This window comes from Nesoenas mayeri (assembly GCF_963082525.1).
Source record: "Nesoenas mayeri genome assembly, chromosome: Z".
Lineage (NCBI taxonomy): Eukaryota > Metazoa > Chordata > Aves > Columbiformes > Columbidae > Nesoenas > Nesoenas mayeri.
The window spans coordinates 6,664,015-6,688,698 of record NC_137542.1 but is presented as its reverse complement, the minus strand read 5'-3'; the positions used below and the strand labels follow the sequence as shown (position 1 = coordinate 6,688,698).

The 24,684-nt window shown below is 38.6% G+C and overlaps 3 protein-coding genes across 5 annotated transcripts in view; 2 read left to right on the top strand and 1 right to left on the bottom strand.

Moving 5' to 3' along the window:
• Positions 1 to 1,418: 1,418 nt before the first annotated feature.
• RAD17 (RAD17 checkpoint clamp loader component) lies at positions 1,419 to 18,157 on the bottom strand. Of its 2 annotated transcripts, XM_080362752.1 has the most exons (16): positions 17,970 to 18,157; positions 16,275 to 16,553; positions 15,100 to 15,183; positions 14,218 to 14,374; positions 13,615 to 13,751; positions 12,713 to 12,765; positions 12,494 to 12,619; positions 12,338 to 12,407; positions 11,598 to 11,709; positions 9,204 to 9,398; positions 7,910 to 7,995; positions 7,228 to 7,374; positions 6,586 to 6,735; positions 5,845 to 5,965; positions 4,453 to 4,510; positions 1,419 to 2,229 (listed from the first exon to the last, which is right to left on the bottom strand). In XM_080362752.1, the coding sequence occupies exons 1-16, from the start codon at positions 18,000 to 18,002 to the stop codon at positions 1,962 to 1,964; spliced, it is 2,076 nt and encodes a 691-aa protein (XP_080218878.1). In that variant the 5' UTR covers positions 18,003 to 18,157; the 3' UTR covers positions 1,419 to 1,961. The 2 variants fall into 2 exon arrangements, with proteins under 2 accessions (XP_080218878.1, XP_080218879.1); XM_080362753.1 differs by lacking the exons at positions 16,275 to 16,553; positions 17,970 to 18,157 and adding an exon at positions 15,682 to 15,939.
• A 72-nt stretch (positions 18,158 to 18,229) lies between these two features.
• On the top strand, positions 18,230 to 20,481 carry AK6 (adenylate kinase 6). 2 transcript variants are annotated; one of them, XM_080362755.1, is made up of 5 exons: positions 18,230 to 18,323; positions 19,303 to 19,395; positions 19,742 to 19,800; positions 19,887 to 20,032; positions 20,182 to 20,481. In XM_080362755.1, the coding sequence occupies exons 1-5, from the start codon at positions 18,296 to 18,298 to the stop codon at positions 20,369 to 20,371; spliced, it is 516 nt and encodes a 171-aa protein (XP_080218881.1). In that variant the 5' UTR covers positions 18,230 to 18,295; the 3' UTR covers positions 20,372 to 20,481. The 2 variants fall into 2 exon arrangements, with proteins under 2 accessions (XP_080218881.1, XP_080218880.1); XM_080362754.1 differs by having other exon boundaries at positions 19,696 to 19,800.
• A 2,776-nt stretch (positions 20,482 to 23,257) lies between these two features.
• CCDC125 (coiled-coil domain containing 125) overlaps positions 23,258 to 24,684 on the top strand; it is a gene marked incomplete at both ends in the record, with an annotated part of 10,650 nt that continues 9,223 nt past the window's right edge. Inside the window, 3 exon segments of the mRNA XM_080362194.1 lie at positions 23,258 to 23,285; positions 23,288 to 23,506; positions 23,509 to 23,527. Of these exon segments, the coding sequence (XP_080218320.1) occupies positions 23,258 to 23,285; positions 23,288 to 23,506; positions 23,509 to 23,527 (266 nt within the window).

Genomic DNA, 24,684 nt, shown 5'->3' with positions numbered 1-24,684 from the left:
TCATTTTTGAGAAGCTGTATGATTTGAAAAGTGCCTTCTGGAGTACCTGGGGCCTGTATTTTTTACAGGAGGTTTAGGCTCATTAAAAATCCAATTAAATCTCCATTAGATATGTATTACAGATGACTGATCACAGAGGTGGGAGGGGAAGAAAATGGAAAACAAAGAGGCTTTGTTAAGACACTTGTTTTACACATCTCTTAGAGAAGGACCAAAAGGACACAGCAGATGAGGAGGTTGAGACTCGACTCAAAGGCAGCATCCGGGATGCTTGGAAATGCCAAGCCTCAGGAAAGGCTCAGACCTTCCTTCCCTAACACTTTATAACAAGTGAAGGGCTTTTTCATCAAAATATACCCTTCACTATAGCTGGGAATCCACGTTCTGCCCCTTTCTAGATGCGACCGTATCAGAGCAATTCCTCACAATGTCCCTGTGTTGCAGCTGCTGTATAGAACACTTCTGCCTCCTCTGTAAATATGCAGGCACTTTCTGTCCCAAAGGATAAATCAAGGTCACTACCTGTGATTCCCATAAACTCACCTTCCTGAAGAGTTCTTAAAGCCTATCAAATTATTTTCTGAGGACACTCATTTGGTTCTCCCTTTAGCTTGCAAGGCATAAATCCATATTTAATGCTGTAATGTCATTTGCACCAGGAGGCCCCCAGGGGCGCAAGGTGTCAACCAGTATTTCAGTGACACACGAAGGCAGAAGGCATGAGCAGCATCACCCCATCCAAAGCACCCAGAGAGGGGGAAAGGTGCTAAGGGGCACCAACAGCCAAAACCACTTATTTTGCTGTAATGAGTATAGCTCCAACTTAATTTAAGAATTAACGGACAAGTTTGACTCTTCAAAATTAAATGAGAACTATAGATGGAAAGACTACACTTCTCTCTTATGAAATGACAAATCTGAACTTTTTAATAGTGGTATTAATTCCAAAATTATGGTGGATAAATGCATATTTCTTCTACTAAACTTTGGAGGTAAGCAACACAGAAATGCAAACATACATTACACAAAGTTGTTTGGTTTTTTCCTTATTCCTGTGGTATCACTCACCACAGCAAGGTACTAAGATCAATCTCTGTGGACTGATGTCAGCTACAGAAAAAAGCTGAAGTATTAAACAGTCTATTCGGACAACCACAACATCCTTCTCACTTGTCAGTTACCCAATCCAGGGTTATTCTTTCCCCCACCACCACAACTGCAATTTAAGGAGAAAAACCACACACTACACCATTAACTTCCTACAGAACACAAAGCCTGAGAAGGGCTTATGTTTGATTGCTGTATTTTCCCCTCCATAAATTATGAAAATATAATTTAAAAAGGAATCCAAAATAATCTGTTGTGCAACATATGTTCAACTTACAAACACATAAAAATGTGGCAAAACCAAAACAGTATTAATACAGTAGTTTTATTTACATGATCAGTACAGGATATCAAACTTTTTACATGTACACTTCAGTCTCTTCTTTTAGAAGGATCAAGCTTCCAAACAGCAACTTTTTTGAAGGTATGAATTTTAATAAAGCCTTCAAATGCTGACAACTTATCAAATGTGTACTCAGCGAACACACAATTGGAAAGTAAATTAAAATGTGTAAAAAATAAAAATAACTTAAAGAGTGACACTGCATAGCTACAGTCTCTTTCACACTAATTTCAGTCATCATTTATTATCCCCTTTTTATCAATATAGATTATCTCATGGCTCAGGAGAGGCAAGGAATAGCTTGTGATTCAGTATTCAGCTCAAATCTCATCCTCCAAAGTTAAGAGGAAGTTGAGAAGAGCTGTCTTGCTGCTGACACAGCATGTTCAGACTTGGCCTCCTAGCCCACCTAAGTATCTCAGGTGGTACTTTTGTGCAGACCACGCTCTCTTTAGCAAAGAGTGGCCGATTAACCTATTCAGGCAAGCCAGTGGTTGATATTTTATTGTACTCAGTCACTATCATATTCCTCTATTTCTAATTCGTCCTCCTCCATGATTGCTTGGGCTGCAACAGGCTGAGGCTGGCTGCAGGGCAGCTCACTCCCACTGCACTGGCTGGAGGAGAGAGGGAACCCATCCACTTCGTTCTCATTCCTTCTGGTTTTCTCCATCTGCACAGCCGTCTCCACAGCAAGCACATCAGCTCGGTCCCCCTCACAGCTGACAAGTAAGTCTGGTATCCCAGGGTCTTTGTCGGTAAGCGTTTCAAGCTTTAACCTGTAAAAATATCATTGCAACAGGAAGTTACCACCAAAAAACGTCTGCTCTCTCACACAGAAGCTGTAATACCACACAAGTCACCCCTCTTCACTGGTGCCAAGCAGCTCCCACATTCGACTGACCCACACAGCCTCACGCTGCAGCAACAGTGGAACACCAGGTCCCCTTTGTGCTCTGTACCCATCGCGGTGCTGGAAGCTTCTTAGTTATTGTGACAGTGGGTTTGGTGAGCTTTCCTCACACTCATGAACTGCTAACCATTCACTTACTGACAGCAGCCCACGGTGCATGAGACCTTTTCCAAGCAAAACTGAAATCCTTTAGGACAGGAAGCAATTTAGCTTGAAATAGGCACATTAAAAGAAAAACAAAAAAAGGTGGTGGAAAATAAATCTTTATATTTTATAATTTCTTTTCTATTTGGACTTCTTAGTCTTTCTACCATCTCTGGATCAGTTTGTTAACAATGCTCCTTTATTGTTTTTCCCACTTTACGTGGGAATAATAGAATCATAAAATAAAATAATAAGTAATAAAACAAGAACTTACAGAGTTATTGACAAAAACTCATCCTGACAGCAAGGCCAGCTGATTAAATACTGTGCACCCTCCTCAATGTTCATTTTCTTACTACAGTACCATTCCCATTCCATTAATAAATATAACAGAAAATAAACAAAATATTCATATTTCCATTGAAACAGCTGCACGTAAGTTATTTTAAGGACTGCTTAATAACACAAAACAAGTTATTTTCATTTAGGATTCCTGGAGGGCACAAAACTTTACTAAAATGCCTACATTTCTCTCTACTTCTTTTCCAAAATAGCGACCAAGTGAAAAAGGATTACCATGTTTTCAGGATAAAGTTACTGCTCAGATAAAACTCTAAATGACACACACTCAACTTATTAATGTAGATACAAAACGTTTACCAATATTTAAAAGTACGCTGCAGACAAAGTTAGTGGCATAATAAAGTCTATAATCAATTCATAAAGTTACAAACATTTTGTCTTAGACTAAGGAGATCACAAAAAGTGCATCAGTTAGGGATGTGGGCTTTTTTCTTCCTAATAAGCAACCAAAATGGCTTTTAATACGATGTTGTGCAACAAGGTCGTTCTTGGGTAACACAGCTTTTACCTTACAGGCCAGTGTTTCATAGTTAAACCCAGACAGCAATAACACAGTGATAAACACGAGATGCTTTGTCAGATGCCCTAACAATCTCTCTCTTGGTTAAGCGTTGAAAATGTTAAGTTTCATTCCAGCTAACTGTGATCCTTTATGAGAAGAACACACTTAAAACTTTCATTTCAGAGATATCAAAGTTAAAGAAATATAACTGAGGTCCTACTGGTTTAAATAATGCCTGTGATTCAGAAGGCTCACGAGAGTCACAACATAACAGATTATGCCACGTCACCCCACAGTCACTACACAATCTATAAGCAGAGCACTACAGTCTCTCTGTTGAAATAAAAAGTATTTTGTCAGTATCATCCAAGACAGAACAACTTCAGCATAAAACTTTATTTCTAAAATGCATTCTAAACAAAGGTTTACTTTAAGTAGTCCAAAAGGCAAAAATTCCACAAAATAAAAATCAGTTCTGCTATCTAATTTCAGAGGAAGCACTCATTATTTTGTAGTTCCACAGATATACAGCTGCTTCAAAGGAAATAAGAATAATTTTCAATTATACTTTACTTTTTACACCTCTAACTAACATACATGTGATCACGGAATGTTCTATCAAGCTTCCAGATAAATGTTTTATGTCATGATAAACAATAGGCAAAGCGCGCTATAGTCTTTGAATCAATCCAGTTTTATTCTCATGTAAATGTTCTTGATTGTAAAATACTTTATTCAGATAATGCACGGGAGAAATATAGATATGTCCAGGACAGAGCTAATATTTGGGGCATAGAAAAGAAAGCTAAACAAGAGTCAAAAATAAGACTACAATTAAAATGTTGTTATTAACATTGTAATGATAAATTACAATGATGTATCATTACAATGTAATGATAAATTACTTCAACTGGAAAAAGGTTTAAAAGGCAAGATATAAAATTATCCTGCTGCAAGTCAGGGAAAATGTCACATCATAGATGTACATTGAAGATGTTTCTCTATAAAATGGTTCTCTTCCTCAGTATATTAAGAAATAACTTATGTCTTTTCTTAACGAAAGTAAGACACTAAGTTTACCTCCCAAAATGTCTTTTCAGTGGTAGCCTCCCGACGTCTTGGATAAAAGCAATCTGAGCTAAGAACAAAGAATCACCAGTATCATATTGGGTAGATCATAATGCACATACAATTAAACATACCAAAACCCAAATATTTCATAAGTTAAGTCAAGTATACCTGTATTATTTGCAATATTTTGTAAACCAAAACACTGTGCACACATCTACATGTTTGGGTTTTTTTTCCGAACTGCCACATTACCGTAACATATATACAGATTGCCTACACATAAAAATAAAAATAAAAAAAATAAACCACACAAACCTGACATTCATCAACCGTGTATTATAATGCAGAGTTATTATTCCATAGCCTACAAAATGAATTTGTCCTGATGTCAAGGTCTTGGTTAAGACATAAAACCTTTTATTAGAAGTAATTAACAGAGCATAAGTGATCCAGCTGTGTAAACAGTAATTTTTGGATGATGTACCATTCACAGTTAATTTTCCTTATGAACTGCCTGCTATCGGATTAGCTCAGGTTACACAAATGCACTGCAAACCTGGATTTTTGTTTACCTGCGAAAGGCTTTTTAAAGCCTTTTAAGTCTACTGATGTTACTGGAAAGGAATCAGTAAGCAATCAAGATCTAGTTAATACTGCCTGCTAGGCTTCCAAAAGTCTTCTCAGCAAAGGGCCTTTTAAAAGAAGCCCTAAGCCTAAGATAACAACGTAATTAGTTAAGTCTGATAAATAACTAATGAATAGGAAATGGGGAGAGGGCTATGAGGTAATGGTTGACTCCTTCAATTGAATAGATGCACCAATACAGTTCTGCAGAAATCTGTGCTAGGATGCAGCTATCCAGCACATTCTTAAACATAACCATGTGGAAAAGAGGGGTGAAGTGAGATGAGTAAGTTTGCCAGTGCTGCCCTGTTAGGCTATTAAGGATGTGGGCAGACAGAAAATCTGTGCAAGGACCTTAACAAACTGAGTGAAACGGGTACATAATGAAATTTCAAAGTACAGAGATACCATAAATCCACACAGTTAAAAAAAAAAAAGGAAAAATTGTTAAAAATACTCCAACTTGAGGACCCCATCTTAAAGATTTATAAAGCATCATATACACCTCACTTCTGCCAAGGGAGACACTTAATTTAATTATTTCAGTTATGTGAGTCTTTTAAATGTCCTTGATGTTGTTTCAAACCTTGCAGGACAGCTTTAATTTTGGCTGTGGTACTAGGAACATTTTTGGGTATCAGCTATATGCATTTACTGTGAGTATTTATTTACTGAGGCAAAAGTACAGATAGCACTGACATTTTGGTTTACAAAATTTTTCAGTATGCTTTAATTACAAAAAAAAGTGTCCAAGATCAAGAGTTAGACCCATCTTACCTTGGTTTCTCATTGGATTTGCTAACATAGCAAGATAAGGCAATAGCTCTGTCTGAAGACACTCCGGTGGTAAACAGAAGCTTGAGAACAGAGATTTTGCAGCAAGGCAGTTTTCTTGATACTGTAAGAGTTGGGGCAAAAAGAAACATAAGTAAAAAACTGGTAAATTATTATTAACATGGATATTCTGTAGCACGAAAGACAGACTTTCTTCTTGCCTGCTGAATACTGTATGGAAGCTACTGAAAAATCAGACCAGAAAAAAGATAAGCAGTGCAAGTTACATACAGAGATCATAAAAATGATTAATTCCTCTACTGTTGTTAAACTTACACAACAATTTAATGTGATTTGAAGTGCACAAAACCTTAAAACTTACTTTTAGGAATATTTAATAGTATTGCAACGCTAACTGTGTCTCCATTAACTCATGATTAAGACTCTCCCAGCAGTATGCCAACTTGGGTACAAGAATCAGACTTTGTCAGAGAACTCCAATTTATTTTTCCATTAAAGGAATAATTCAAACACAACTCTTCGAGCAAGTGCTTTTAGAAGTGGCTTCTATCAAAATAGGATATTTGACAAGTTTAGCACTGTGAGAAAAATCTCATCTATACTACTCAAGTGTTATATCTTACAAAACAAAAAAAAAAGGCAAAAAAACAAACAAAACAAACAAAAAAAGACAAATAAACAAAAACCAAACAATAACAACAAAAAAAAAAGTCAAGTATTTACCTTTTTATTGATAAAGAACCACTGGGGTTTATGCAAAGGCCGGAACCCCATCCCTCCTCCCTGCTGGTGGGCAAAGGCTCTGGATGTATTTGAATGTATCACCCCTCGGGTAGCCACAGATGCACTGTATTTTTCCATTACAAGCCGTGTCTGAGAGAGAAATCACGCATTATGTGAACTCCCAGCCTCTGTACAGCATGTCTCATCTGAATTAAAACACAGTCTGTAATTGCAGTGACATGACGCGCTCAGAACACATTCAGATTACTGTGAAACTTTCACTCAAAGCGGCTGAAAGAAAAAGCTAGCTCAGTTACTGCAGGGAAAAGGCATACAGGCTCCAAAATATTTTTAGCATGTGTTCGACTTAAAAATACTTTGTAGAATATTTCACAAACACTATAACCCACTATAACGAAATACTGACAGAAGCTGGACTTGCATCTCTTCTGTATTTTATGTACTTCAGCATTAACAAGTCACTGTCACCTATACTGCAAGTCTGAATTGATACAGCTCCATTCTTACCAAGTTGTAAGAAAATTGCTTTGTACCATTCATAAACACTTACAGAAAAAGTCAGATGCTTAATGTCAGAGTATTAAAAAAATAAAAGAAAGTGTATAAAAAGATAACACTTACACTCCAGTTACTACAAAGGACGTCAGCAGTGCTCAAATATTCACTGGCTCTCACTACATCATCTATATCAGAAAAAAAGTCTACATAGTTCTGGTGAAGGTATAAATTAAACATGCTTCCGGACATATGTGATTTTTCCACAATATCCTATTAGGAAAAAAAAAGTTCAAGTTTTACACAGTGTATAAAGAAAAGCATGCTATAAAAGTTATGATACATTTAGATAGTTAGGGAGCTGTCAGACACAATCTGCAAAGCGATGCTTATATACAAAGGGAGGTGCGTTTGATTCCAGAGAAGGCTAATGGTGGGGATGGAGGGACAGAAACCACCGTCGTCTTCATCTCTCTCAATTGGTGGTTACAGAAAGATGAACTCAGACCCCTCTTGGCAACACACAGCAAAAGGATGAGAGGTAACAGCCACAGGCTGCTGCAACGTAAAGTCCACCTTCCACAAGTCTGTCAGTGAGGTGAGAGAATTTCTATGCCTGGAGATGCTCAAAACTCAACAGATCAAGAGCCTGGAAACTTAACCTGCCTCTAGAGGTCCCTTCGAGATTATTCTATAAATTAAGACAGACTGAATATGTATATATAAAGACCAGTGACAAAACGACTGTGCTTGAGAATTTGCATCAATCACTGAAGAGTTTGGTTTGTTTTTTTCACCGCAGATGTACCTCAGGCTGAATAAGCAAGGTGTCTCGACGGTATTCTGATAAGTGAGCAGGCAGCTGAGGAAATTCTGAGTCTGACACTGGATCTCCTACAAAGGATTTTACAATCTTTAGTCTTTTAGCATCAGAAATGTTGTTACATTTCTGCACAGAAGCAAAAAAGACAGAAGAAAAATACACACGTTCAAGATTAAATATTCAAAATTAGAATAAAAATTAGATAAGAGCAAGAACAGAGATGTGTAACTGCGTGAACAGTAATTTTCACATATATTGAGCATCTTTTTAGCAACTGTCAAGTCCACCAGCAACCAGATTACACCACTTTCAGTTCCCAGAAAGCTCTTGAGGCAAGCACAAGTACTTAATTATACAGTCAATATTACACTGTCAACAACATGTAATTAGTTAATTAAATTTCACATTACATATTTCATCTAATTATTTTCATATTCCCTCATCTCACTGTTTCTCCTCAGTTGATTTTGGAACAGATATTGTGAATTGTTACCAAAATGCAGACAGCCAATTGCATTCTGGATCCTGATTTGGCCGAGTGCAGACAGCAGCACTTTAATAAGTTCCCAATGCTTATCAATTATAGTTTTTAGATGTTAAAAAAACAGTACGGTAATCACACACAGGAAGCAGATAGATTTCCTAGATTTACAGAATCTGAGTATATAAAAGGCAGAACTTTCCATAGTAGTAAGGTGGGAAGTATTTTGGTGAGGTGGAAAGGGGAGAGTACAACAGAGGAGTGGAAGAGGTTTTAAAGTCAGAAAGGAGAAAGCACATATGTCTGCTAAAGGGAAGAAAAAGTTGAGATAAAAAGGAGGAAAAGACAGCAGAAAGAGTCAAACTCATACACATAAACAAGGGAGGCAATAGCTGTGAGGCAGCATGGCTGTTCTGTAACCTTTAGGAATACAGATGAGGACAGAATGTAACTATACAACAACATATAATTCTGCACAAAACCAAAATTTGCTTTTGTAGAAAGCAACAAATGTGGTGGCTACCTGTCTAGCTTTGTGTGCATGAGAGCATGTGGACCTAATGCAACTAGAGTTATGTAATTTTATTACATACCTGTAGTACATCTTAATGTTTATTTAACTAATAGATACAGACAGCTGCAACCACAGCTACTACAAACTTTTATTACAGTTTTTATACTGTTACTAATGACCAAACGTGAATTAAAGCTCACTCTTAAGCCTTATTTTAGCAAACATAGCTATTAGCAGCTGACATACTTTGCCCATTAAAAGGAAAACTAAGTCAGTTTTCTTACTTTTGCAGTAAATTATTTTCCCCAGAGCATGGAAAAGAAAGATGGAAGCATCTTTGCCACCAATAGCTTGTATCTCTTTGTCTTCTGAAGTATCGGATTTACTTTTCTTTTCTACTTTAGATACTGTTGATGCTTTACACTTTAGTGTGGAGCTCCTTTTCTTCCTTGACCAAAACTCCTCCTCCAATGAGCAGTCTGTCAATAAAAGCAAAAATACAGTCAGGATAACACACATGAATCTAAAAACATTTTCTATTTTATTGCTACTGCTAATGTCTGAAACAAAAAAAAAAAGAAAAAAAAAACACAAAAAAAAAAGAAAACAAAAAAAGGTTATTTAAATAAGGGCACTAACCAGTCACCTACACTAGCATGCTTCATTCCACTTCTGTCCCTTACACCACAGCTAAGGTGCCACATACTTTTTTGAATAGTATGTGTCTTTTTTAAAAGTCAGCATTCTTGCTCATTCATTCTACTTCTGATGCATATAAAGAAGAAATTTTTAACAAGGTCAAGTGCAAATACACATAAATTATATTTCAGTTAAATTCTGTTCACTTATCAATTTATTTTCTATTTGCATTATCTGTACAATACTCTCACTCACATATGAGGCCTAAAAGAAAAATTTAGGTGATTCTTCCAACAGCAACAGCCTACTAATTTCCATAATGTTTAGAGCTCCAAAGAATAAAACCCTTCTTCTACTCTAATTTGAAACTCAAAAACTTTCACCCACAATTTGATTTAGGGGCAGTTGAATGTTCCCTATCAAACTAAGATAACTTATCTTTTAACTATTTACCCTTCTCTTCTCCCATGACTACCATGGATCCATTTTACCCACTAATATTACCAAAGTGGATGTATTGCTTGTATTTACACACATACGCAAGTGATGAAAAAAATTCTATATATAAAAACTATTACTGCATTGTCAGGAGATCAACAAGGAGATGAGGTTTCAACCACACTTAAAAAATATCACTGGCTGACAATAATTTACCTAACTGAAATACCTGAAAAACTGAAAAATTTCTATTAAATATGAAGGCACCTTTTCTCAGTCTGTTAGAGAAAATGCAGGAAGAGAATGTTCAGTGTGGTATGACTTGAGTACATTATTCTCAGATGTCACATGCAGAAGCTGTCAAGCCATATGCCTTTGTTTTCTCGCAAGTTCTCTCTAATCCTCACGTTTTTATATTTCCAAGGTAATTTAATAAAAATTAATCAAGATGGTAATTTTAAGACTATTTAGATTTTCTACTGTACATAGAAACTGCTTGGCATCCAGCAGTGAGCTACTGCAAACTGAGTTTACTAGAAGACAACATCAGAATAATTTAGTTTCCATGTTTGCAAATCAAACTAAGAAACGTGACTCTGTCCCTCATGTGATTTCAAACAGCTAAGTTAGTTTCAATATACTCTAAAACTCAAACTACATTCTTAGAATAAGGACTTGGAACTACCTTTAATCCTGTATTCCACGAGCACATTTTCTATTTGCGAGGTGGATGGGAGGGAAAATGAGTAAAAGCAAGAAGATCATTGCTAGCTTTGGAACACATAGCAGAACACAGCTGCTGACTGAATTCGCTTCCTTATTTCTAGGTTGAATGTTGGCACCATTTAACAGTTCTTGGAATGAACTACACATGCCAGAATGCTGCTTATAAAAATTCTGATTATGTAACTCACATACATCTGTTTCTTAACAATTACTGACTTCCAATGCTTCCTGTTTTCTTTCCATATTAGAACATAATCCCATATTAAGACTGATTTGAGCATTGTCCAACCAAGTACTTTGAAAACTACTACAACACTGAGCCTCAAATTTTTCCATAAAGTGCTCAATAACTTCACAGTAGGTCATGCCACCTCACAGCTTTTCAATTTACCAACAGTTTAGGAAACTCCAAAGCAAAATCAATCATTACAGAAACGCCATATATAAAGTCAACAAGTTACTTGAGAAATGCTCCAAGGGTAGAGATAAGGACACGGAGAAGTGTAGAAAACTAAGCAATAAAAACAACCCCTTCTAGTTAAGGTTGCATCATAAAACATTTGATCAGTAAACAAGCACCAACAGCAAAGATATCAAGAAGAAAATAAGGCATTTCATTAAAATTACATCAACACACACATAGCAGATGTTACTCAGTTTTCAGACTACATATAACAGTCATGAAAAGGAACACTTTCAGCTTAAAAAACCAGAACAAAACCACAAACCACTTTGTACCTTGTATTCCTGCTCCAGAGCAGCATATCAAAAATGCTTTGCACAGCTCACCCAGCTGCACTGCTACAATGAACAGTGTACCTTTACAGCAGAAATGGTCAAAACGTCTTTCACTTAACAAAATCGTAGGTATTTACCTTTCATAGAAGAAAACTGAAGACTGTTTATTGCACTTCTTATATCACCTGAGCAACCTCTGCAAAGCAACTCCAGAGAAGTTCTATCAAGAGCACAATTCTTTTCTCTGTTCTACAAAGAAAAGTAACATTCAAAGTACCAAGAAAATGTAAGAAAAGGAGTATTGGAACATTATTCTGTCTGTGGGAACCTGCCTCCAACACATACTATAAACAGATTACATAAGCACCCATCATGTGCTCAAACTATTTAATACCACTAACTTTGAAATATCTAATCCATTTAAGCACATTGACACATTATATAGCAACAGTAAACGGAATGATGCACATAATTCTTTGCAAGATTCCACTCAATATCAGACTTGGTTGTATTTGATATAGAGCTCAGGAACAATAAGGGATTTAGGTTCATGACCTCTTCCAGCCTTACTGAATACAATGAAAATCAGTTCTATTCCTATTACTTGTTTCTTATACATAGTTTCCGTAACAGGCAGAATTTCCAGACGTAACTCTGAAGACTTGGACAAGAATCAAGTGGAACTAATCTTAAAATTCACATCTTTCCAGTTTGTTCCTTGTTTTCTGTTGGGGGGACTGGTGGGGGCTCTCAGGGGATGTGAGCATTTGCTATCAAACATCAAACAAATACAGTATCCAATATAAATGTTTCAGACATTAAAGTCTGAGATCTTTTGATCCTGCACTGCACAGAATTTATCTGTTTTACAACTTACCATACTAGCTTCTGTTGCAGCTATTCGATTAAGAACTTTCATCATATTTGTTGGTGCAATAGGCTTGAAACTGTTGAATTTCATTTAAGAAAAAATAATTAGTTTCTCATTTTTTTACTTGTTTCAATCAAGCTTTAATGAGATAAAAGATCTTACCTAATATTGGATATACACAACTCCTCTAAAATTTCTGTTGGGAATAGTAGCCTCTGGTTGCTGTCTCCACTGAAGTTATCTGAGATTATAAATATAAGGGGACATCTACTTGTACGAACAAATCTCCTAAATTGAAAAGTAAACAAACATAACAAGAATCAAACTCCCGTTTACTGTAAGTGGCTAAAGCTAATTATTAAAAAGTCATTTGCAGCTGACCTGAGAATTTCATGTAGACTGCTGGGGTCTCGATAGAATTGGTTAGGTATGTCCTATTCAAAACAAATGAACGGCTGTCATTACATTCAGATGTAAATATTCTCTCCCACATACTGACTGTTATGGCACACTATGTTGCTACACACTTTTTATTATTACTTACAGCTAAATTTGAATGCAGCTAACACTGAAGATAACTGGGGTTACTTTATGAAGATAAGTCAAAGAAAACCATGCTTCCTAAATTTTACAGTACATCACATTACTCAGCTGGAATTTGTGTCTCATCTATTCTTTTTCTTGCAAGTTTACAGACAACTTGACTGCCGTAACATAAAATCCCACTGTCAGTAAAAAAAACTCAACAAGAAAATGTTATTGAAACACAGTCCTGAATAAAAAAATAAAGTCTTCTGTCCCTCCAATTACGGCTTGCAAACCCTCAGAATTCACATCTCTGGCCTATTAACACCCCCTGCACAAGACTAGAGAATGCTAAATTTCAAATGCTGTCTCACTGCATTAATTCTCATGTATCTTCTACACTCTTCTGCATCCTTAAGAAATGTGAACAGTGAGTTTTTCCCCTCTTAATGTTTACAGGCAAATATATTTCTCGAAAGCTAATCATACAGTACTGTTTTGATCTACTTTTTGATACAGTTACTTATTACTGTACATAAACTAGTCTCCAATTTCTGCCTATTGGCTTATATAGTTTAACTACAGGTAAAACTTGGTTCTAGACTGCTGCAGAGCCACAAAAACTAATAAAGAACTCATGTGCAGTATAGCAGAGTAGCTTTCGGCAACACCAATCCACCAGCTGAAGGTAGTTAGCATGTCAGTGTTATAATACAGGTTATTGTTTTCAAAACAAGACTTCACAAGTTTTTACTTACTTCAATAAGAATAAGCTTTTTATCATTTTCTGAGGACTCCCCAAGCATCTGAAGTTTGTTATATTTATTTGCTCTTAATAGAAAATCTTGAAAGAGAGTTGTTTGGGCCTGACTCGGAAACGTATGAAAATTTGAGTCTGAAAAAGAAAACAAAAATATCTATTCTATATTATACCAAGTAAAATATAAATACCAACAAGAACTAAAACCCACCTATGCTATTTTCTGATAGTAGCCACTGAACACCAGCAGCCAAGTCCTTTGACAAACATGTTACAAATACGAGAGAACTTTTAAAAGGACCCAGACAAAGACAGACTTACCTGTTTTTATTCAATTTACTCAAATGATATCCATGCTATTACATAGCTCTCTATGCTGATTTGAACTGCAAATTGTTTTGTTGTAAACACTGTAAAAAGATCTAATCCCTTTGCAGATAAAAGCAATAGAAAGATTCTTATTAAACACTATAGATCTGGCTTACATGGATGTGGGTCTGACTTCATACATGACGGAGATAAAAAATAAAAAAATACACCAAAAAAAAAAAAAAAAAAAAAAAAGGCAAACTGGAAGAGAAAATAAAACTAAAATACTTACCATGGCCAAACATATTTCTTAAGTCTTCTTTTGTAAAGTCTAAAGATACTGGATTGGTCCATTCTTGCACCTGAACACCAAGATCTTTTGCTAATATTTGTATAGTTGCAGTCTTTCCACAACCAGGAGGACCAGTTAGCAGTAAAACAGAGCCACTCTGTCACAGGAAAAACAAACAAACAAACAAACAACAACTAAACCCACAACATTATAAATATGAGATAAATATGATAAATAAAGACTGAAAGTTGGCTGTAGATTAATATTAGCTTAATTTCTTCTATAGTTTCCCTGGTAATGATTCTCTTTTCCCAAGAAAAACTGAGTTAAATATTTTGTGTTATGAATTTATTTACCTGTTGAACATTCAGATATCAAAAGCTAGACCCAAACTCTTGAAAGCCTCACTCTTGTTTTTTAATGTACCTGTTAACAGCACACCATGTAGACTACCAACATAACATATACTGAACTGGAGAATCAGGTCTGAAAAGCACTAGGCAAGACTGCTAAATGACGCATTTGTATAGCATACCTCTTATCAATCAAGACGCTAAAAACACTTCATATCAAGTCAGTGCAACTGGAAATTTGCCAAGATACTTAAAATAAATCTGTGGGAGATAAACTGTAGCTACAAGCACACACTGAAGAGATATGAAATTAATGGATGCTAGAAAATAGTATTTCTGAGCAAAAAATCATAATCCACCTTTTAGCGGCATAAGCCATAAACAAAAGTACAAGGTCTAATCCATGTTATTAACAGATTTCTTATAATACAATATATAATCATGAAGTTTCTCACTGAAATTAAATAAAATTGAATCCAGCTCATTCATATGGGTTTATATCTCTAGCTGCTAATTCTAGTAAGATTACCTGCTTTGGCTGTCTCTGAAATATGTGCCTTTTTAACCAAGTTTCAACTTCCTCAATTTTCTTCTTTTGCACAGCAAGGTCACCCTAAAACAAGATCAAAATATATTAAATTCATATATATACCTCTTGGTCTCTAAGACTGTAATGACAAGATTCAAGAGCAGAATATATGCTGACTATATAAAATATTACCAGCCATGTACACGTCTATTCCAGTTACATATGTTTATGCTATGTAGAGGTAAGTGCAACCGTTAAGGATAATCATTCAACCCTGTTTCTCCAAACAACCAATTTTCCATTGCTTGCAGCTGGGAAATAATGATTTATAATTTCTAAAGTGACAACATTATAATCTTTACAGCTGTTGCTGGGCTCGGAACTTTTTAGGCTCTACTGACTCTAATATTACACAAATTTTTGGAACTTCTGCAAATCTTGTGCAGCTTATTCACCTTCTAGACTTGTAACTCAATTCCTCTCCAGCGACGAGCTATTAAATATTTAAACATAAAACTACAAGTACTACACTAATTTACCTACATCAACAAGCTAGGAGTCAGTTAACACACATGCTGATACCTTTGAAACATGCTGTGAAAAAGCTGTTCCACGAGCAGAACCAGTGAAAACAGGTTTGCTACAGATTTGAGTCCTTTCTCCTGGAAGCCCTAAGATACCACAGTAGCCCACACCTGCAAAGTCACACCTAAGGTGCATCAAGCCAGACACGGCAGAAACTGCAGTTAGTCAAGTAGTCTGAACACACCAAATGCTGTCCAGTAACGTGCATGATAATTTCTGTTATCTTTCTCATAATGAGTGCACTAACTCAGTTCTCTCTCCTTTCTTCAGCTCTGGATTTTCCTAGTACTTGGAGCTGTAAGATCTGGCTGAAGTCCAGCAACAGGTTCAAAAGCTGGGGAGTGGATGGGAAGGAAACAAGAGCTCATCGGTAGCTTTATCTCCTCAGGAAGGCTGGGGGAAAAAATGCACCTCCTATGGATAAATAGCTCATTAAAATCTTAAGCACATACAGTGAATAAATCAAACTAGTACTTCACTGCCCTAATAAATTCAGATATACTTAGAATCTGACCAATACAGACTATGAACAGAAGTACAAGATGTTACACTATAACATTACTACTACATTATCAGAATAACTCTCACACCTGAGTTTCAGGTTTGTATCTATCTACCCACGGCTCATCTTGAGACTGGCTCCGGTTTCGTCTGGACTTGTTACAGGGCAGATCTACTGAAGATGACTTTGCTCTTTTTTTGGGCAGAACTTTGGTTTTGCCACTTTCTGGCACTGAATAAAGTTCCTTCTTCTTCTGCTGTTGGTTTCTTCCAGAGTTGACTTCAAGTGGCTTCACAGGAATGGCACTAGAAGAAATATCTGTGTTTCCAAAGAAGTCATTAAACGAACGCGGCAACCAATCTGATACCTGGTAAAACACAAACATTCGCTATTAATGTAGCGCCCTCCTCCCCTAAATTGGGTACGGTTGTATCTAGAAAACTGGAGATTTTTATCAAGTGTATTTAAGAACATATTGTTTCATTAGCATTGAAAGGCATACCACTAGTTAGCAACAATGCTTTTTGAACATGTCAACTGCATGCTTTTTCAGTATTAAAAAAAAGCTACAACTTACACGTTGTGATAGAGTATTTTGCAGCAAATTGGCAAATCAGAACAAGTTGAAAATTCTACAAACACACATTCAAATTAAAGAAGAAAAATTAAAACAGATATAAGAATGAAAAAATAGCATAAGCTTATACCAGATTTACATTAAAGTCCTGTTCATGTTGTCTCCATAGAGTCTTAAGTATGTGGTGTTTTTTCTAGTTCTGTTTTTTTTCTTTTTTTTCTACTTACAATGCAGTTATTTGTGTTTAAGAGTTTGAAAGAGGCAACGAAGTTATTCTGGCAGCACAATAAAGCCAAGCATTATTACTTGTTTGCTGTGTGAAGATGCTCGGACTGATGTAGAATCAGACCGCCATGTGTCAGAAGTCTGTCTGGCTGTGACAAGGAACGAAACTGCTAACAGCATTTAATTTTAGACTGAAGAAATAACCTGCTGGGGCAGGTGTACAAACTTACGCTCTAGAGCCACTTTTCAGCCCAACTACAGTCTCAAAGTAACATCCAAACAGTCACACACTCTCTGCTGCCAATAGCCCCACAAGAACCTTTCTGCACAGGAGCCATAACAGGCTACAAGCTGAAACAGACTTTATCTGGGTTTATGTCCGTAGGTACTCCGGGCGTTGGGAAAACCACGCTGGGAAAAGAACTTGCATCAAGAACGGGGATGACCTATATCAATGTGGGTGACATGGCAAAAGCAAGTAGGCTGTGTTAACAAATTAGTCCATCAGAGTACTTAAAAACTGGAGTAACAGAACAGACAAACCATCTCCAAAAAAGTTCTGTGAATACTCTATAGCTTATGTCTTACAAACTAAGGCAACAGACCACTACCAGGCAAGAGATTACCTGAGAGTAAGGGGCACTAACAAGTGGGAAGAGGATTTGTATCTGCACGGTTTGCTTCTTACGCTATTCTGACAACAGCTATTTTTAGTTGAATTTGCATATTTACCAGCGGGCCGGATACCACCGTGTGAAGAGGTTTTCTTTCCGCACGTCGCACCAGTAAGAAAATAAACGTCTTACACATTGAAAAATCGCAACTGAGGAGGAACTGCCAACGCAGAGACCAAGGAGTCGTTAACGGGCCTAAAAATACAGCTAAGCGGAGCCACCGGGCTCTTCCCGGAAGCTGCAAAAAACGATTTGCGGCGCCCGGGAGCCCATCAGGCCGTCCCCAACCCCCGATCCCGCGGCCTACCTCCGCCTGCCTTCCCGCGGAGCTTCCAGACATCCTCAGCCCGTGCGGGGCCCATCCGCCGTGCGACAGCCAGGCCTGAGGGGAGAGCCCCGCTGCCGGGGGAGCGGGCGGGCGGGCGGCCTGAGGCGGCGGGACCCGCGGAGCACCGGGCCGCCCCTCACACCGAACTCCCCAGGGGTCCTTCTCCTGCGGCGGCTCTTAGCTGTCCAAGGCGCGCCTGCCTGCCCGTCGGTCCCTCAGGCAGAGCAGTGACGCGCTCGGCGTGCGGCGGCGGCGCGGGAAGCCCCCGCGCACGTGTCTCCTAGGCGACTAGCGGCCGCGGCAGGATGAGGCGGCCGAACATTCTGCTCACCGGTGCGGGACGGGACGGGACGGGACGGGCTCGGCTCAGGGCCGGCTCTGGGCCGGCTCGCAGCGCGGGGAGGCCAGTGGTGTCCGGGCCGCTTGGCCCCCGTGGGGCTGGGAGCGGCGGGGGAGGCCCTGGCCCTGTGCACAGCCCGGGGGGTTGGGGCGGCAGGTCCTTGCGGAGCCGGTGCCGGCTGCTCCGCGTGAGAACTTGGGACTTCTCGGTGCTATCGGGGCTTTTAAATGAAGCGAGACTTACTGTAGCATCATCCCGGTTAGAATGACACTTCTGAACAGGGCGAGAGTTTTATTGGTAGGGTTTTGTTGTTGTTTTGTAGGCAACAATTGTTTTGCAAATATAATAGGCTCAGGCAGGATCTCTCAGCAAAGCAATTTTATTAATAACGATATTGCAACAACGCGTGTTCTACCTAAAGGTAGAACAAAGAGCCCCTTTTTGCCCACATAGAGCAAAAAGCCCCTGGTTATATCCCCCCAAAATCCCAGCTGCAATTTCCCTCCCCTGTTCCCCGTTGTTTGGTACTTCAGTGTTTACAGACTATCCTGATGCTTGCCGCAGTTTACATACAATACCCTTCCCCTTATCAGTCTATTTTAAATGTGGATTCATGGTGCTTTGGCTACCCTTCCCCCTAAATTAACCTGTAAATACAGGTATCAGTATATATTCCAGGAAGAGACTGTGTTTTACATTAAGGATTCGTAGACCGATGTCTTTCGGTCCTTCCCTCCTGCTGGCATCAGGCACCAGGTCCTCAGTTATGTAAAAACAACAGTTCTTCGTTAAATGTTCCTTACAGTTTGAATCTCTAGACTTTCTCTCTTTTTTTACTTGCAGCTTTTTGCCCTCATTTTCTTATATAAACTTGCTCTATCTGACAAAAGCTTCCTTTTTGACTCCTTAGAAGGTTACTTGAAGAGGACTTGTACTCTTCTCTTGCCGCTTTATCTGGGTTTATGTCCGTAGGTACTCCGGGCGTTGGGAAAACCACGCTGGGAAAAGAACTTGCATCGAGAACTGGGATGACCTATATCAATGTGGGTGACATGGCAAAAGCAGGTAGGCTGTGTTAACAAATTAGTCCATCAGAGTACTTAAGATATTTTGCTTTGTATAACTGTGCTTCTAGTGCATGTCTTACATATTAAATGAAGAGGCAATTAATTTGCTTTAACAGAAATATTTTGGCGGCAAGAGTTAAAAAAACATTTATGTAACAGTAGCATACTTTGTACATTACTTAACTCTTTAAAACAAATTTATCTTTCTGTGGGTTTGTAAGCAAAGTGTTCCTTGCTCTGAATGCTATATTTTGTATGCACGATCCTGAAATAAACATGACAATATAAATAATTTTAGGAACTGATGCTACTTCACAAACTTCCACAAATTATTTTTGCTGCAGGAAAACTGTACGAAGGTTTTGATGAGGAATACAATTGTCCAATTTTGGATGAAGACAGGGTAAGTCCAGCTTCAAAACCTACCATTTTTGTATTTTGACCTTCTGTAATTTCAGATAAACTTTCCTGTCTTTATTTCTTTTGTAGGTAATTGATGAACTAGAAGATAAAATGAGTGAGGGCGGAGTTATTGTCGATTACCACGGCTGTGATTTTTTCCCTGAACGGTGGTTTCATATAGTGTTTGTACTTCGTACGGAAAATTCATTTCTGTATGACAGACTTGAAAGCAGGTATGTCAGTGGAGTAAACAAGGAGTGAAGTGTGGTTATGTGACTTCATCAGAGGTTTTTCTAGGGTATAAATTACTGACTCTCTACAGAATATTTCATAATTCTCTGCATATCTAAGACCGTCTCTTGGTACTGTTCTTGTTTTCTAGGGGTTACAAAGGGAAAAAGCTGCAAGACAACATTCAGTGTGAAATTTTTCAGACCATTTATGAGGAAGCTGCCTTGTCTTATAGAGAGGAAATTGTGCACCAGTTACCCAGCAACACTCCAGAAGACCTAGAGAGAAATTTGGATCAGATTACACAATGGATTGAACAATGGACAAAGGACAACAATTGACATTTGGGGAAAAAATAACTCTATTGGATTGCTTCCTGGGGAGAGGGTTAATAAATGACAGTCATAATTGTCAGGGAAGTTCCTTTTCCATATGTTTCCCGCAGCAGCGATTCAGGCATGGATTGCATAAATTCTTCTAAAATAAATTATTTAGCACTGCACTGCACTTGTACATATAAATTAAAGGGCTTTGCATAACCTGGGAGTCATAGAGCAGAAGGCAAACCCAAACATACCAATAATCCATTTGTCCTGGGAATCTATTTCTGAGTCATGTTGCAAGAAAATACATTTCTGGTGATCAAAGGATCCTTGCAGTGGCCACCACCATTCTGCTGGGCTTCCAGTTTTAGTTATAAATGGCCACCTTTTTGACACAAGGTTCAAGCTCCCATCCCCAATGCGTCACCCTGGGCCAATTGCAGAAGTATGAGGTCTGCATGTTCTTCACTGGATCTCTTCATTTTCATCAGGCGGACTGTCAAAGTTCTGACCTTCAGCTGCTATTTTGGACCTGCAGCTGGAGAAAACAAGTTCTTGGTAATAGCCCAAACATGCTTCTGTTAGATGCCATTCTGTTCCTTTACTTATCTCCAAGGAGTTATCTTACAGCTTGAAGGCTCTGAAGCCTTTTTTACTTAAAGAAACAGAAAGTTCAAAGGTTCACAGCTTGTAGAGGTTATGCCAAGCAAACTCACTTATGCTAAGTGAATTCTCTATAAGCAGTTTCTAACTGAGTTCTGTAAGAAGCCGTATACTCAATAATTCTATGAGTGAAAGCAGTCTATTCCCTAACAATAATTATTGTATAATAAAATAAAAATTAATTTTATTGTGGTTTGGTCTGGTTGGGGACTAGATAAGGGTTCAGAATAGCCAGGCTGTAAGGCCTTAGCAGCCTCTGAAGCGCTCTGGGAGAGGCACAGAAGGAGAACTAACACAAGCGAAAATTCAGCAGTGAACGAAAGGATGAAAATCACACGGTTGCCCTTAGTAGCAGGTACTGGGTTCGATAACTGGGAATTTTTTAGAGCTCACAATTAAAACCAAACCTTCTCCCACGAGAAAGCTGTAAAATCCTGGTAACTGATGGCAGTTGAGGAGCTTTTGATTTCTAAAGGGTAAAGCAGTATCCTGAGGAGGAGTTAGTCTGTTTCTGAGTTGTTACACCAAAACCTGCTACACTCCACTGTATTCTTGAATATGTGGAGTCTAAGGCAGAGTGCAGGGTGTATGACATAGTTTAAGGCTTATTTGCTTTATTTTGGAGGGAGGAGAAGTGACTTGGTAAGAGACATATTTTGAAGTCATCACAGAGAACTTTGGGAATTACTTAGATCGTAAGGAAACATTGGTTATGTCTGCACCAGTGTGGTATATTAAACAATAAGGGTTTTTTTTCCTGTGTTTTCTCTCTGTATTCTCTATCACCAATTCAAATCATGGAATATATGTTTATCACTGTAAGTTTATCTAGGATATATATCATGTAGCAGGATAACAAACCTGCCGTGATCCAAAACATGGGTACACTTGAAATACTGGCAGCTACCTGTTCTTTTCACTTGTAAAGCCTTGATCTGAAGAAAGCATGGCTGTGCAAAGCAGAAATAACCTTTCTTCACTGTAACAGTGGCTTATAAAGCCCTACGAAAGATTCTGTAGGAAGTACTTGCTAAAAAACATTTTGTATACACAAGTTTGAATAGTAAAACTTATTGCTTGAAAAATTATTGTAAAGAGTATTTTGGTTACATATTTAGGATGTTTGGGTTTTTTAATTCAAAATTTGGTGTAGACTTTTTTGTGAGAATACTGCATCAGGAATTCATCCCTTGTATAAACTGCAATGGTGAAAAATCTGGGGTTTCCTTGCAGAATAGGGACCAACATCATGGAAACACACACATACGTGTATTGCTCTTGAACAGCTGCTTTCAGGGTTATTGCTGAATGGGAAACTGGGTGGAGGGTGGTTGATCGCTGGCATGAAGTGTCTGGACAATACCAGTTATAGCAGGTACTGAGCATGCTCTGAATGACCACGTCTGAGTCAAGTAAAATCGTGTCTTGAAAAACTGGTGGGCAGGATGTAGACAGGAGGAAAAGGGAAACGGAAAGGGAAAGGAAAAGGAAAAGGAAAAAGGAAAAGGCAGAAAGAAAAGAAAGAAAAAAGAAAGGAAAGGAAAGGAAAGGAAAGGAAAGGAAAGGAAAGGAAAGGAAAGGAAAGGGAAAGGAAAGGAAAGGAAAGGAAAGGAAAGGAAAGGAAAAGGAAAGGAAAGGAAAGGAAAGGAAAGGAAAGGAAAGGAAAGGAAAGGAAAGGAAAGGAAAGGAAAGGAAAGAAGAAAGAAAAGAAAAGAAAAAAAAAGAAAAAAAAAAGAAAAGAAGAAAGAGAATACAAAGAACTGACCCCGGTTGTCCCGCCAGCCTCCGAGCTCCGGGCAGCTCCGGGGCCCCTTTCCGGGTGCCGCCCCGAGGCGGGGACCAGTGGCGCCGGGTCCGGGCGAGCAGGGTGGGTCCGGGACTCCGGGCGGGGACCAGGACCGGGGGGTGCACCGGGGAGGGCGCGGTGAGGGAGTTGGGGGGGTCACCGAGGCGCTGTCCTCTCCCCGCTTGCCGCCCGCAGACCCGCCGGCAGCCGGAGGTTTCGCCCCTCCCACGTTTTACCGGGCGGCCGGAGCGATGTTTTTTCTGGCAGCCCGAAACCTGTATGGGAAGCGGCCACGCACCGACAGCTTCCGATTTTTTATTTGAATGTTGTTTATTACTTTAATTATGGAGTTTTTCTGTTCTTCTAGGTAAAATACTTGTTTTTGTGGACCTGCTGTTCACATCGCCAGTAAGTGAAGTGCCCTCAATCAGGGAGAAAAAAAAAAAAGCACGAAGATGGAGGAGGCAGAAGATGATAACATGACATATGGGACTTGGGAAATGGACTTGGCAGAAGGCCTGGAGGTGTTTACGAAGGAGGAAATTTACAAAACACTTATTCGTTTAGGTCTAGGAAGGGATCTGGAAAGGTTTGTAGTTCTCTCTTGTCAGCAAAGAGAGTGGAAGAGGGTGATGCTGCAGCTCTTCCCGGTTCAAAGCGAAACAGTTTAAACAACGAATCGTCCAAAAAGCCTGTTGCTAGTTCCACCGACAAAATAGCTGCGGGTAAGAGTAATTTATAAGTTCATTATTCACTGTGAGAAAAATCTCTGTTAGCAAAACCGAGCAGTTCAGCCGCTTCACAAGGTGTCATTGACTTTAATCAAAACCGTTTGCCAAAACACTTCAAAATCTGTGAAGGATTCCAACCATGTGCATTGCACGCCTGCTGGTGTCCCGCCCAGCCTTGCAGATTTCCTTGCTGCAGCCTGTAAATTTGCTCTTGGTGGCCCAAAAGGAGATACTTCATGCCACTGAGGCAGCAGAAGATCTCTGTTCCTAGATCTTCCTCCCAAAACGCTGACAGCAGAATTGCTTTGCCGTAAATTAGCTGTGGCCCTTTTTAGCCTAAAAATGACCATTTGGAAGTGTTAAGTTTTACATTTGAAAGTGACATTTAGCAAAGAGCACCCTGTGGTGGGGGACAGCATTGGTTTTTTTTCTAAATACATACATGAAATTAAATGGAATTGCTTGGATTCCTAGTTTAAGCGTGATTTCCTATACACTCTATCTAAAGCTTGTGGCTAAATATTTAGAATCCTGTTTACTGGTTAATTGAAATTTGCATTGGTATACTTCTGAGGTTATGAAGTTGTTTTTTAGAACTGCACATCTCTGTTGACTTTTTGTGACAACGGTGCTATGAATAAAATCAAATCTAGGCAGTGCTATTTGTTACACTTTAGCTACTTTCCCATATATTTTTTTGACTGAAGTATTTCCGTGTAACTTGATTATTCTCTACTTTAGAGCAAGCCACTATCTGCCTCACACACCACAGTAAACTGAGCCACGTAATTATTGGTTACAGCACCTTCAGTGAGTTGTTAAGAAAGCAGCGTAATTCTTATTGGTTTCAATGGTGTTTTGCTGGTTTCTGTATGATACTTGTCCTAGATCTGGGTCTTCCACAGCAATACCAATGAAAGCATGAGTAAAGTCCACCCGAACCTGACTGATTTAGGAGGAGGCTGCATCTTGACTATCTCTGAGACACTCTGCTTAAGAAATACGGTACCGGGAATAACTGCTTGTTTAGAGCAATATTGAACCTTGTGGGATTTTCCACCGCCATACTTAATGTTTGTCATCTCATCTCTTGAAAATAGTCCCTACTGGCTAAATAGTGCTAGCTGCTGTTGTGTTGAGTTTGGTCGTTG